The sequence below is a fragment of the Pteropus medius genome, unplaced genomic scaffold (assembly GCF_902729225.1).
Source record: "Pteropus medius unplaced genomic scaffold, Ma_sr-lr_union100, whole genome shotgun sequence".
NCBI classification, from domain to species: Eukaryota; Metazoa; Chordata; class Mammalia; order Chiroptera; family Pteropodidae; genus Pteropus; species Pteropus medius.
In genome coordinates this window covers 10,974,743-10,989,817 of record NW_024340696.1, presented here as the reverse complement: position 1 = coordinate 10,989,817, position 15,075 = coordinate 10,974,743, and the positions used below count along the sequence as shown (strand labels likewise).

At 39.2% G+C, this 15,075-nt stretch overlaps 1 protein-coding gene across 2 annotated transcripts in view; it reads right to left on the bottom strand.

Moving 5' to 3' along the window:
* CAT (catalase) overlaps positions 1-5,455 on the bottom strand; it is a 30,486-nt gene extending 25,031 nt beyond the window's left edge. For both annotated transcript variants that reach the window (XM_039866748.1, XM_039866756.1), the window contains exon 1: positions 5,265-5,455. In XM_039866748.1, the coding sequence (XP_039722682.1) occupies positions 5,265-5,330 (66 nt within the window). In that variant the 5' untranslated portion in view covers positions 5,331-5,455. The remainder of the gene's footprint in view (positions 1-5,264) is intronic.
* Between the last annotated feature and the right edge of the window lie 9,620 nt (positions 5,456-15,075).

Below are 15,075 nucleotides of genomic sequence, written 5' to 3'. Positions count from 1 at the left end.
AGGAGGGAAGGCAGAGGGCTCCTGCAAGACAGTGAGTGCTGTCAAACGAAAACATGGTCATGCCCCGTAGCTTACATCCTTTGTTTTTTATAAGCAACAGACAAAAGAAACATCTCACGATGCCAGCTTTGAGCTTTCTCTAGTGATATGATGGGGGGCGGAGGAGCATGCCTATTTCTGGTCCAAAGCTAACCAAAAAGACAGACAGAATCAATGCATTTGATAGAACTGTATATAATTTCTAATTTCCCTTTGTAACTACCACTTCTGGAGTACCTGCCATGTACGAGGCTTTATCCTAGCTACCTTTACACAAGTTATCTCACTGAAGCTTCCCAATAATCCAGTGAGATAAATGTTATTATTGTCATTTAATGGGTGATGCTATATGCTCAGATAATTTAAGTAACTTGAAGAGTGCCCCACCTTTTCTCAAAAAGGAGCACTTGTACCTATTAACATGTTTACATCTTCCTGGCAGCTAGTTATCCGGAACATCCATATAAGCTTCTCTTAAACTTTTCTCCTGCCCTGAACCTTCAAGCTGGGCCAAGGGCATCTTTTTGTGCCCCACAGAACAAAATATTATAATTGTCTGTTTTCTCTCTAGACAGTATACGCCTTTTACATCTCTATCCCTAACACCTGACAGTTATCAACAAGTACACAACAAATGCTTGTAGATCCAACAAGTGATAAATTACAGTTTGGATCGATTTGAAATGGCCAAGAAAGATTATTTCAAAGCACGAAGAAGTAGAAGCAGCCTATTTCCTCTCCCCGCATCACCCCTCCAAAACACAAAAGGGAAATATTTTAACTTACAACTTTAAATTCTGATCAAACACCTAAGAAAAAATTGTTATAAAAACTGCTGTGGAAGTTGGTACTTTGGTTTGGCTAAAAACTGGCACCACGTTTAGAAGTAGAGACTCAAAGTTAAATTCCATTTTGGCTTTGCTGTTTGTTTGGTTTTTTGGGCCGGAGTTAAGGCATGAATATAGACATCTTCCTGGTAAGACTAAGATTGACTTTATCTGGCGAAACATTTTATCAACATAGTTTCCACTGATTAGTGCCCCCTGCTCACAGAAGTTCCAAGAACTTACTAAACATTATTTTTTGTTTTTAAATTGATAAAGAATGGTACCGCCAAACCCTAACTTTGAATCCAAAAGGAGTCATAATGATAGCTTCACATTCCAGTTCTCCGATTTTTAAGGGATCAGAGGCCACTAATTAAGCCTAAGTATCCCAAAGGAAGAGCACATGGCATTCTAAGCAGTGAGCAACAAAGTTCCCACTTAAGTTCCAACCAGAGTGACTGGGAATAGCTGGAGAAGCACCCTCCTTCCTGAATGTACTCTGAGAGAAAGAAATAAAGATCTTTAAGAAGATCCAAGTCATACCTACAAACATATTTGATTCAGTGCTCGCCCATCAAAGTTTACAAAGCTCCCAGCTCATTTGGTCAGCAACAGAATCTGAGCACAAGGAGAGATGCCCAATAAACTGCTTACTCATAGAGCAACACTCTGGTTCCAAAGGTGGATACACCCAGCTTGGCATTCTGCATCTGGGTCTTACGGGAAGAGGACACGATGTGGTGCCCTCTGACAGTAGTTCCAAAACTTAAAGCTCTCACAGTCCAGTAAAAGTAAAAATAACTTGGGGAGTGAGAGGGCACAGCTGCCCATTTATATAAAAGCATTTCTCAAACAGGGGAGTTTTTTAAAAAATACTATCCATTACTATCATAATTTTCTAACAGAAAGAATATTTTAATGTCAGAAAGTTCAAAGAAAATAGCTTTTAAAAATAGACTATGTCTGTTTGCTATTCACATCACAAGACAATAGCTGGATAGATTTTCGACAAACTTGGAATGTATGGTTTGAATAATGTAGTAGGGTCAGCTACCTGGACACAGAGGTAGATTACATTTCCCAGCTTCCCTCATGGTTAGGTGTGGCCATGTGACAAAGTTCTAGCCTATGGAATATAAGTAGAAGTGATCTACACCGCTTCAAGCCTGGGCCCCAAACCTTCCACACACACTCCTCCATGCTCTTAACCTTCTGTGGCTAACAGTGATGCCCACAGCAACCTTAAAAGCCATGTGTTAACAAGGGGACAGCCTCCTTCAGCCCAGAGACCCCAATAACTGTGGGAAGCAGAGTATCATTCACTCCCCCTTTTCAACCTCAAACCACTTTGGTTCATTATGTAACAGAGAAATAAATTTCTAATATGTTTATACCATTATATATTTTGAGATCTATTATTATTATAGATCTATTATTATAGATCTCAAAATGTATAATGGTATAAACATATTAGTACTAAACAACCCACGCACGATTTAACTTAAAATATGGGCTATGAATTAATAATAAAAAGACAACCCAATGTTTTAAAGAACAGAAGATCTGAACAGATACTTCCAAGGAACATATACCAATAATCAATAAGTACGTAAAAAGATGCTCAGTAGTACTGATCATCAGAGCAATGAAAATTAAAACTGCAACGAGACATCACTTCACACCCACCAGAATAGCTAAAATTAAAAGACTGACAACACTAAAAGCTGACAGAATGTGGAGCAACTGGAACTCTCAGGCACCGATGATGGAAATATGAAGTGGTACAACCACTTTAGGGAAAGGCAGGTCCTCATAAAACATGCACATACCCTATGACTCAGTATTTCTATTCCTGCATATTTCTTAAGAGAAATAAAAGCATATGTGCACAAAAAGACCTGTGTAAGAGTTTTTCATAGCAGCTTTATTCATAATAGCCAAACACTGGAAATACCCTCGGTGTCCAGTAACAAGATAAACAAATGGTGGGATAGTCATACAATGGAACACCACTCAGTCATTAAAAAAAAAACAACTGTTGATACATGCAACATTAATGAATCTTAAAACAAAACATTTTTGCCAAATGAAAGAAGCATTACACAAAAAAGTACATAAATCAATGGTTAAAAAGGAAAATCAACACTGGTTGCCTGGGGCAGGACTACAGGGATTGCCGGAAATGACTGGGAAAATACGTGAGGGAACCTTCCAGGGTGGTGATAATCTTCAATATCTCGGTAAGGGAATAGGATTCACAGGTGTATATATCATGGAATGGTCTGCTAATATTTCTAAAGTTCACTGTATATAAGTATTATCTTAAAAACATGAACATTAAACTCTGTCCATTTTCATGCTTAGTGTTTAGGGGTAAAGTCTAATGTCTACAACTTACTCTGAAATGCATGCCCCAAAATGGGTTAATGGGGGTATGAAGGAATGATAGACAGATGGAATACATGTAATAAAAGATATATAGCAAAATGTTAACTGTAGAATCTAGATGGTGGATATATGGGTATACACTGCACAATTCTTTCAACTTTTCTGGATGTTTGAAATTTTTCAAAATAAAGCATTGGAATTTATATGGGCTTTGTGACACATGCAAAATTCTTTTTGGAGGGTCTGGGTGTGGTGGGGAGATCGTCTCAAAGAAATAAGATGTTTTCACTCAGAGCAGCTAAAAGTGAGGAATAACAAGACATTGAGGGGACTGCCAATCAGGACAATGTCCACGGTGCATTATGATGCCAGAGGCAGAGGAGACAGCAATTTCAACTCTAAGTTCCCCCAGTTGTGGATGTGTTTTGTGGGGCAGCTATTTCTCATGGATAACCATGTAGGGTAAATCACCAGCAGGGTCTTACTCTCCTAAATAATGAAGAGGCAAGCTAGTCTCAAAATAAAGAAGAGTCCTTGAAAAATGAATAAATATTGTTTTATGGAAAAACTCACTACATTGTCCATATTTTTCTCAATTCACCAAGTATTCATGAAAAGTTCTGTGTGAACTAGGATTTAGCAACCACTGGGTATGGAAAGAGTTCTGGCTTCAAGAGCTGAATTCTAATCTTGACTCTTCCACTAATTAGCTGGATGTCTTTGATCGACAAGACTCTGAGGTCTCTCTGGTTCACTTTAAGAACTCATGAAAAACTGAGCTACCTTAGTGGCATAGAATAAAGGGTAGGATGAGAAGAGAGATTTTCTAGGCCCTTAGAAGAGAAAGGCAGCCTTCTCACCTTCAGGGAACTATAAAGCCATCTGAGAGCACTTAGCATTAATACCTCATTTCATAAAGACAGAGCACTAGGCATTGAGAAAAAGCATGACTCTAGTCCTCCCTCTGCCATTAACCAGCCATCATGGGAACTGAGCAAGTCCCTCAGACTCTCTGGGTCAATTTGATAAGATGACCCAGACCCTATGGGCTCTCATCTAATTCTGTCTCCTCAAAGACACCCTTTAAGACTCTGCGCTCCTGGATGCAGGCCAGGAATGTCTCCTACACCACCACTGTGCTGGACTCCTACTCATCTTTAAAGCTCTTGTTCAGATGTCACCTGCTTTGGGAAGCCTGTCAGTCATTCCCTTTACAGATAATCTATGTAAGAGCCCTAACTACAATAAATGGTAATCAACTGTTTATCTGTCTTGTGTGTCCCAGGCTCAGTTTTGAGCCTCTCGAAATCCTAGTTCTGGCCTCACTGAAATTTGTACACCCCCCTCCCCCACAGCACAGTGCCTAGCACATGTAGGCACTCAAAGAATAGGTGTGAATAAACACATTAATTAATCCCCAATGTCGCTTCTAGCGCTAAAATGTTAGGCATGATTTTTTTTTTAGTGCAAATAATGATATAAAAATTCTTTTATTTAGTCGTTTAATGCTGTGCGTACTAGATATCAGTCACCGTGATAAGTGCTAGGCATATCGAGATGATAAGACACGGTCCGTAACCCCATGGCACTCCTCAAATATGAACGCTTGTAGTTATCGTTGAGCAAGTCCATAACAGAGCCTGTCCCCACTTCCCCCCTCACTTCCTTTCTTGCAGCTGCAGCTCTCTGCCTCTTTCTCCACTGCCTTCTCAAACTGCTACCTTTGTCCCAGCTGGCAAAAGTGCGAATACGGAGCCAAGCAGCCGCGCCCTGCACGCGCCACAGCCTGCACCAACCAACCACTCACCAATCCTGCAGGCCCGCTGCCCCACGCCACAGAACCCTCTCCCCTCATCCCCGCGAATGTAACTCCATCTGAAACGAAAAGCAGCTCCCCAACTCCATCCCCCCGCCCCTGATCAGGGGTACAGCCCCAGGAACTTCGCTGCGCTGGGGAAGCCAAAGCTGTTTACTCGCTGACGCCCAGCTTTCGGAGAGCGCAGAGTGTACCTGCGCCGCCCGCTGCTCCTTCCAAATCTTCATCTGGTCACTGGCTGGATCCCGTTTTTCTGCCATGGTGTCCGACTGGCGTAGCAGAACGTTACAAGCAGCCTCGGATCACGCGTCTACACCTTCAGCAGGTCTACGGCGTCTACAGCCCCGGCGCTGAACCGGGCGACCTCAAATGCCAACAAGCTCCGCCCCTCGTCCCGCGCGCTTGGGAGGACCGCCTCCTGATTAACCGTTCGAGCTCTAGGCAGGATGGGATCAAAGCCAAATAAGGACGGGGGTGAACCCGTGAGGAGCAGAGGGGTGAAGAGCAGAGGGGTGAGGAGCAGGGGCTCCAAGAGGGAGACGGTACCCGAGGATGGGGACGGGCTGGAGAGCGTTGTGGAAAGGAGGGGAGCTACGCCCTTCCGACTTCCAAACTCCGGAATTAATGAACCCAGGAGCTGGCCTTACAAACAGGGACCGGACTCACCCCCGGTTATCAGAATCTTTCAAGCTGCCCCGGGACGCGGGCGTTCGAGGCCTGCCAGTTTTGCTGAGGGAAGATTAGGCCCTCCTGGGTGGAGCTTTGAACTCTGGAAATAGGCTCTCAGCTCTTCAACAGTCAGAAATCCTGAGCTGAATTCCTCTGTGCAAAGTGAGCTTTTAACATACCCTAATGTTACTATTATTTGCAACTAAAAGATTGATGGGAATTTGGATTAAATGCCAATACTGATTCTGCAAGTAAGGCTTACCCAGTAATCTTACTCTCTTATATTATGTTATTTCCTCTTTAGCACAGACTATATGTATAGAAAAACGTGCCTTTAAAAAAAAACAAAAATGAAACATTGACAAGTCTTTAATGGTCTTAATCGTCTAAAATTCATAGCAAGAAAGCTCAGCCTTTTAGGTTTCCGTTTTGATTAGCAGTTCCCCTTTTTACAGTGTCTACTATGTACTAGATGCTGCTAGATGTTTACCAGACTATATTATTTAACCTTCACAACAATCTTGCCATGAAAACTTTGTTACTCTCCATTTTAAATGTGAAGAATCTGATGCTTAAGAGAGGTGGAGAAACTCATCTGAAGCTTAAAAGTTAGCAAAATGTCCGAGCCTAGATCCTTGGTCTCCCGATTTCAAAACCTGGGCCCTGAACCACTATGTAATCTTGCCTTTCCAAGAATAAGAATTTTGAAAATTCTCCTTAAAGAGCCATGTTGAAAAGTGAAATATGAATAAGGCATTGACTGGCTTGTCATTGTAATCAAATGGATTCAATGATTTCCCCCGTCTCAGGTGCTAAGAATTCTCTTCAAACACCTTGGTGTATAACTATACCAGCATCTTCAAATGAAAAGTTTTCAACTTTTAAGTTTGATTTTTTTTCAATCAAACTACATATAATGGCTTGATACATAATAGGGGAAATTTCAAATGTTCTTAATTTTACAAAAGTGTGATATTGAGAATCTGTCATAAAAGCTTAACTTTCGCAGTTCATGGAAAAGCAGCTCACAGATTGATCTTTAGTGCCCTTTGTTTTTCCTTCATTACACTTAACACAATTGTAAAGATATTAATAGGTGTGTAATTTGTGTGATGTCTTTCCCCACGCAACCCAGCCACACTGCCAGTAGCGTGTAAGCTCCATGAGAGCAGGGGCTTTTGAGTTCCTCTCTGTTGTAGTCCTGCACATCTAGAATTGGTTGATTGCTTCCTCTGTGCCAGGGACTGTTCTAAGCTTTTTGTGTGAATTTGCTCAGTTAATCCTCCCAATAACTCTAAGATTTAGGTACTAATATTATCCTCATTTTACAGATCAGGAAACTGAGGCACAGAAAGATTAAATAAATAACTTGTCCAAGGTTACACGATTATTAAGGGATAGAGCCAGAATTCTAGCCCTGTTCAGTGATCTCCAGAGCCCATAGTTTGTTGCATAAATGTGGAAAGAATCAAACTAATCATTTTCTTCATTAACTAAGATAAATATCAACAAAGTAAATTTTAAAAAAGACCTGGAGTCATGTGTTAATCTTTGTTCTTTATATAATATTGTCCTGTGTTTTGTTTTGTTCTGTTTCCATCAATGTTGATTTGGATTCCTAAGGAATTATTTTCAGTGAAAGAGAAATGGAGAAGCAAGGCACTTCCAGATCATGTCATATCTTGTTTGTTAAAATAAGATGTGTGCTTATGTAAATAACGACAATGAATTTATATTGGCTGCCTAGGTAGCATTCTATTCATTGGCTTTATGACTATAATTTGCAAAGAGTTTAAGTGAAAACACTTGTAAAAATCAGCCCTAGTTTTAAAATACATTAAACCAATCTGATCCCTAAAAATAATTCCAAACGATTGGTTCAGTAAACAGATTTGGCCACAGATTTTTATATTTTATTAATATAAACACATGATTATTTTTGTTGGTATTGAATAAAATCGTTATTTAGAAAATGCTGTTCTCTGTTCAGAATCCAACGAAATACAATGCACTGACACAAAAGATGATGTTATTAATTTTGATATCACCAAATCTAAAACCAAACTTTTAAGATAATAGGATGAATATTCCCTGGGAAACATGTCCATTAAAAGACTCGATTGCCACCAGGCAGGAGGATCCATTGACCTGTATCATCATTTATATGAAACTCCTTGTTCAGGCTATGTAGATATAAACAGATTTAATTCTAAGACATTGTGAAGCAAAATTCTCCTTCTGGTGTCAAGTGTCAAAAGCAATTGTTTCATGCAATTTGAAAACAAAGGTCTATTTACTTTCTTAAAATAGAAAATCTTGATACAATGTACAACATATGCATTATATGTTTATTTAGTCTAGCTTTCTGCCAGCGGTTGTTCAAAAATTTGCCCCATTTATCCCTCCTAGCCCTTCATTTTTGTCCCTTACCATATCTTCCTCTTATTCTACTTGGTAAGGCCTAGCTTAATTCTCTGGAAACTTGCACTGGGATCACATTTTTCCCATTCCCCTCCCACCCGATATTCTAAATACCAATGAATAACCATCACTGTTACCTTCCTCCTCCCTGAATTATAGATGGCTCACTAGTAGAACTTGTCAAGGGCCCAGATCTTTCACTGAATGCTCTTTTAATCTCTGCCTCCTCAAATTACAGAAGTCACATTGCCTTGCCTGTGGGACTGTACTTTACCATGTCACCTTCTCAGGAAGGCCTTTCCTGACACCGCATTTCACAGTAAAGCCTCCTCCAGCATTCTCAATCATACCATCCCGGCTTTACATTTTCCCCATGGCACTCTTACCTTGTAATATACTGTATAACCAACTTAACTTGAATGTGTTGTGTATCTTCCCCCACTTAAATAGAAGCTCCAAGAGGATAGGTGGATTTGGGGTTTTGTTTTTTTCTCTTTATCCTCAGCACCTGGAAATTTTCTGACACTCAGTAGGTGTTCCACCAACATTTGACTAAAGGTGTGAACAAGCACATATATGTGTGTGTGCGTGTGTGTGTATATATATATATTTAAAAGAGAACTCTTAAATATGAGAAAGCTTTCACATCCTAAAGGAATGTATATTTTAAAATGACACAGAGGATATAATGTATCTGAACAAAAGATCTTATTAAATCCCTTAAGGCAAACCGCCACCTACTCCACCACCTACTTGTTTTGTGACATAGTTTATCCTGGTGTTAGTTCACCCACTGATTTGCTTGTTCACACCTTTAGTCAAATTTTCTGGTTTTGATCATTGTACTGTGGTTATGTAGGGAATGTTTTTTCTTAGAAAATATATATTGAAGTATTTAGTCATAAAGAGGCATGATGTCTATAACATATTCTCAAATGGTTCAGAAAAATGTATACATATACACATACAAATAAAGAAAGCAAGCAAATGATAAAACAAGGAAAAGTATAAACTATTGGAGCTTGGTTAAGGGTAAACCATTGGGTTATTTGTATTATTTTTTTAACTTTATACGCTTTTAATATATCGAAGTAAAAATTTACCACAAAATGTAAATACATTCCCAGTAGAGGTCATGTAAACATTTTCTCAGGCAACATCTTAATTATAAGTCATTTGGTAGCTGGCTGAGACCCAGAATGGAGCCCAGTGTAGGCCACATGTGGTGGTGATGTAGCAGCAAAGAACAAAGACAAGCAAGCTGAGGGAGAAGCAGAAGTCACCGAATTCAAACTTCATCTATGTCACAATTTTGCTCTAGGTCTAGCAATTTTTTCTTTTCTTTTTTTGTAGAAACAATTTAGGACTCACAAATACGGCAGTTAAAAAGTAAAAAGATATAAACAATCAGGCTGCACAGAGAAATACCCATATGACTTTATTAATTCTCATATATATTATGAAATATAATGTATTAATACTTATAAAACTCTCAGGTCATCTGACAAAAACGACTGTTGGCTTATCTTATATTTTTATCCTGAGATAAGGAATTATTTGACAGTGGATATTTGTTTCTGAGTTTTTCATTAGTGCATAATTAGTTGATATTAGTTTAGTAAATATCAGCTATTATCTTCAAATTAGGCACTGATTTTATGGCCACCTTTGGTGGTGTTAGAAATACCACTTATCTTGCTTCAGGATCACGCTGTTAGGTTTAGAGATTATTATGTATATTGTTCTGTTGACAGATCCCTTACCAGTCTTGATGTCTGAAGCTAATTAAGTGTGAGGAAAGCATTCTACTTACAACACACATTCCTTAAACAGTCTGAGTTTCTGACATCCAAGTGCCTATAGTAAAAAATCAATCATAAAGTAAACTTTGAGCAAAGGAAAGTATCGTGATGTTGGAAAGCAGCTGAGGGAGCGGAAGCACATAGTGAATAAAAGGTGCCAAAGATACCCCTCATACCACAATGAACCCCACAGGAATATCACAGTTGGGAAAACGATTCAACAGTGGCTAACCCAGGCTGTATAGACAGGGCGTTCAACAGAAACCATGGACAGAAGCATTGCATTAGGCTAGGGCCAGGAGAGGTGTGCGATTTGTACCAGAAAAGTACATCCTGCCACTTACATATTTTAAACAAATGTTATTATTCTTTGCCACTCCCAGGCATACCAATGTGAAAGCCCTATGCCCTAAGATGGAAAAAAAAACAAACAAACAACTATTTGTAACTGTCAGAACTATTATGTAACATGAAACATAATAGCTTACGAAATCAGCAGCATAAATTATAAAACCAAAGTCAAAGTTCTATTTGTTCTGTGTGCCAGTGTTAAAAAAAAAGAAGAAAGAAAAATATTTATTTAGAGCAGTTAATAATCTCTGACTTTCCCCCTTGGCAAAGCTATTCAGTGTATCTCTTCTCTAAGGTGTGTTCCATTGCCTGGCAAGTTAAACACACTACCTGCCCTTCTAGTTTTACTTGACTTTTTTAAGCACCAGAGATCTTGTGTGTTGTTGTTTTTTTAAACAGAGAAATGTGAACAAGAAAGATAAGTGATGATGTGCATATGAGCAAAACGTCACTCTAGCCCTTAAAACACCGGTAAAATCAGATAAAGTCTGAAAAGAACCAGCTAATGCTTTCCAGTTCTAAGTGTAGGAGAACAACTGAAAAGATATAGGCAGACCAGAATGATAAAAGATATGTGGTCTCTGTGAATGCAGTTCCTGGAATCCTAGCCACCACTACTGGCCTTCTGCCTCGAGCCCAACACCTTTGATCTGGTTACAACCGTGGAAAAACTGTAAACCCCTTCCTTCTTGCTAGAGCTGTTAGCACGAATCATTATTTGGAGCGCAGGTCCATGCTGCCAATCGCAACACTGTATCCTAGCATCTCTTCCAGTAGACTCCATCACTGTCACTATGGCAACAACCACCTTCTCTCATTTGGTTGCCACTGCCTCCACAGTCTTTTGCTGCCCCCATCCAGGTACCTTCCCTGACCAGCCATCTATCATCCTGTTTTGCCTGGGACCGAGGGGTTTCTGAGGATACGGGATTTCCACTACTAAAGTGGGAAAGTCCTGGGCAAACCAGGATATTTGATCATCCCACCACTATAGTGGCCACAGCTGCCGCTGCCACCGACTTGTGTCTTAGAATTTAAGAACAATGCAATCAGGAACATACTTCTGTCCTAAGAACAAGTGCTGGGGCAGCTTTTTCTTCCATTTTGAGTCCTCTGTTGGGCCCCCTGGAGAAACTCACAGACCTCCATTTTCCCGAATAGAACTCCCAACCCCAGGAAGCTGCACTTCCTCTCTTCGGTCAATTATTTTTGACTGTTCTTTGTCTACCCCACTCTGCCAGGGCTAGGTGGCCTTCAGGGCAAATCTGCCATCTCACCAATGCCTTTATCTTTGGGAGGGACCCGCACTACACGATCTGAGGGAAGTGGCCTGTGCTTAAAACTTACTGTAATTGCTTAATTTACGTGCAATAAGATACCACGTAGAATGCTTTTTCAACTTTAACATCTGCCAATATGTTATGCTAAATGCTAAAGGGCGGGGATACTTCCAGATAGTTATACTTCCAGATAATTTTTTTGGAAAAAAAAAGAAAAGAAATGAAATCTTCTGAGAAGTTTCTTATTCTCACCAAAAGCTTTCTTTAAAAAAAATTAAAATAGATATTAATTTGCTGTTTTTTATAAAAGCCACATGTATTCATTTCAAGTGCTTTGGAAAACAGAGAAAATCATATAAACTTAACCAAAAAAAATCATGCCAAGATAACCACTGTTAATCTTTTTATTAATTTGATGTATGTCCTTCTAGTCTTATCTGTGAATATATATATATATATGCCCTTAGATAAAGAAGGCTTTAAATTTAAAAAATAAGATCATATAATATATATTATATACAAATATCACACATATACATAGTAAAAAATAACTTGTTCTTTTCATTTATTAATATGTCATGAACATCTTTCCATGTCAATAAATAATGATCTGCATAATCATTTTAATGGCTACACGGTATTCCATGGATGTTAGATGTTCTTTAGCTTGAGTACAGCCAACAAAAATTCTCCAAGGAAAGGTGTGAAGAAAGCATTTTCCTTACGAGTTACCTCAATTTCCTGGTAGTGTTGGCACCACTTAAACACCTGCCATAGCTCTAATTCCCACAACAGTTTACAGAATAGTCCATAAAACAGAAGCTCTGCAAGTGCATCTTTATCACACATCACATAAAAAATGGAAAACCCAGAGACACTCTTATCGATAGACAATGATTCATGTGACACAGACAGGAAACCATTCCAAAGAAACAAAAAAAGTAATTTAACTGCCAACTGCTGGCGGCTAGTTCCAAGAGGTGAAGAACAAATTCACGAGAGCTGAATAAAGCCACCAGAAATCAGGAAGGAAGCAGAGGTGGAATCACAGGAGAAAAAAGAAAGGCGGCCCTTAAGAAAAGAAAAAGAAGGTAAATATGAGAAGGGCTCTCCAGAACTCAGAGATGACAGGGGACAGTAAAGAATAAAAGCATTAAAAAGGAAAAGCAAAGGTATAAGAAACCAATGAGGGATGCAAATCAATAATACACATCTTCTTAAATCAGAACAAACTTTTAACTGTAAAGTATCTCATACTTAAAATTTTGAATGTAATTTGTATATGTGAAATGTGTGTGTGTGTGTGTGTGTGTGTGTGTACACATATAATAGAGAATAACAAAATCAAACACCAATCACTCAATCTAAAAAATCGAACATCACTCAATCTAAAAAATCAAACATTACCTATATGGGTAAAGTCTTTCATATATCCCTCCCTGACACTCTCCTCCTCCTTGCTTTTCTTTATAGTTTAGCCAAACCTGTATATTATAGAAATAATATATTAGGGAGGAGGGTCTTCATGTTTTTAAACTTTATATAAATGCTAGCACATGGTATGAGTTCTTCTGGAAATATGGCACCTGCCTAAGCAGAGCCCATCCTTAGGACATAGAATGTCTTATACAGTGGTGAGACAGGCCAAAAGGAAGTCTCCTTGCTTGAGAGCCAAGATGTCTCCTATTCACATTGTAGCTGAGTGCACCGTTGGGAGTCAGATGTTTCCGGGCATTCTAGTAAATAGTTAGCAAGGTCCAATACAAATCTCTTTGCAGAGGTCCTGAGAAACCTCTTACAGAATGACTCATTCTAAAACAAGATGAATCCAGTCATGAATTGCAGGAACCAAGCCTGAGCCATCAAAGAAAAGTGGTGAAGGCAGCCTTTGGGTGCAAATTTAATTCCAACAGTGCCGTGAGATAAAAGATTATTATTTTTCTGTATTCTACATTGGAGCCCAGTCAACCCTGTTTTGACATGCCACTAACAGAATGTGAAATAAAGGAGAGGAAGCCATTCTTCCTCATTCTGCCAGCTCAGATACCATTTCAATGCATGAAGACTCTCTATGGAATTCTCAGAACTATTCAGAAGAAACCAGGTAAAGATTTGGACTTCCTGTATCTGATAAGCTAGTGAAACTGGGGTATTGATATTAATGTGGCTGCATTTTCATCCTCAGGCTGGTGAGGTCCAACAAAATTTCAAGTTGCAACCATAATATGTCAGCAGCGACCCAGGGCAGAAGTAAAATGCTGTATGGAGAATATGAGGATCAGTCAGTTTGCCTGGAGCTTGGGATCTAGGAAAGTTATTGGGGGGCAATCAAGAAAGGTAGGCTTTTCCCATGTGCTATGGGTTCTGGAAGGCCAGGCCAAGGGGTATGGACTTCTAAGATTCATTCAATAGGAAGAGGGGTCCTGTCGAAAATGAGTCAACGCACAGTGGCATGCCCAGCTCTGTGTTTTAGGAAGATTAATCTGCCAGCAAGATGATAATAATAATAATAATAATAATAAAGATCATAAAATAGAGAGAGTAGAGATCAGAAAACCAGTTAGAAGGCCACGAAGAGTCCAGATAAACTGAAATAAGAGCAGTGGCCGTGAGAAGTAGAATTCATGAGGACCGGGGACCACATCAGTCTCAGCACTGAACGGTGTTTGCAGATCATGATATACTATGTAACTTTAACATATATTACACTTTCTGAATTTTAATGCCATTGAAATGGAAACCATAATGACACCTAGAAAATACGTAACTCAGGAATTTTCAGTGTTGTCATAACCACAGTACAATAGTTCTAAGAGATAAACACACTCTTTACACTCATCCTACATTTTTTTTCCTTTTTATTTATTTAAAAGAAAAAAAGTTCTAGAAGGAGAGATGGGAAGATATCATTTTCCAGAGCTTCAGGTTGCTACACCGATCATGTGAAGAGAAATCTGAAAATTCTGCTGGTGCTTTATTCTAAAGAATCTGAGAAGCCAGACTTCAAGTGTAGTTTCTATACATCACATGTGTTGGTTGTTTGAGTGAGATTTAAGTTGGGTCCCTGGCCACACAACTACCAGACATCTGGAATCAGAACCGCTAACCCACGATACTACAGGTGACGAGACTAGTTTATGTACTGGCTATTAGACTCATGGCTCTGTGATTAGGCTGAAAGTGAAGGCCATGCTTAGCATCTTGTGTATGGTATGCCCAACTTAGAAAAAAGAGGTGGTGGTATGCCCAATTTAGAAAAAAGGAAATTACACATCAATTGAATAATTTATTCTAAGTGGTTCCAAAAGAAATGAAGAAAGTAGTCTCTCCAGTAAATTCACTATTAGTTACACTATTCAGGTGACTCGCCTCCTATTGGAAAGCAATGTCAAAGATGACTAGTTGATACTCATTTGCTGATCCAGTATCTCTCTAACCTATATATCAGAATTATGATGTTGTGAGTACTTAGTATGTGACCA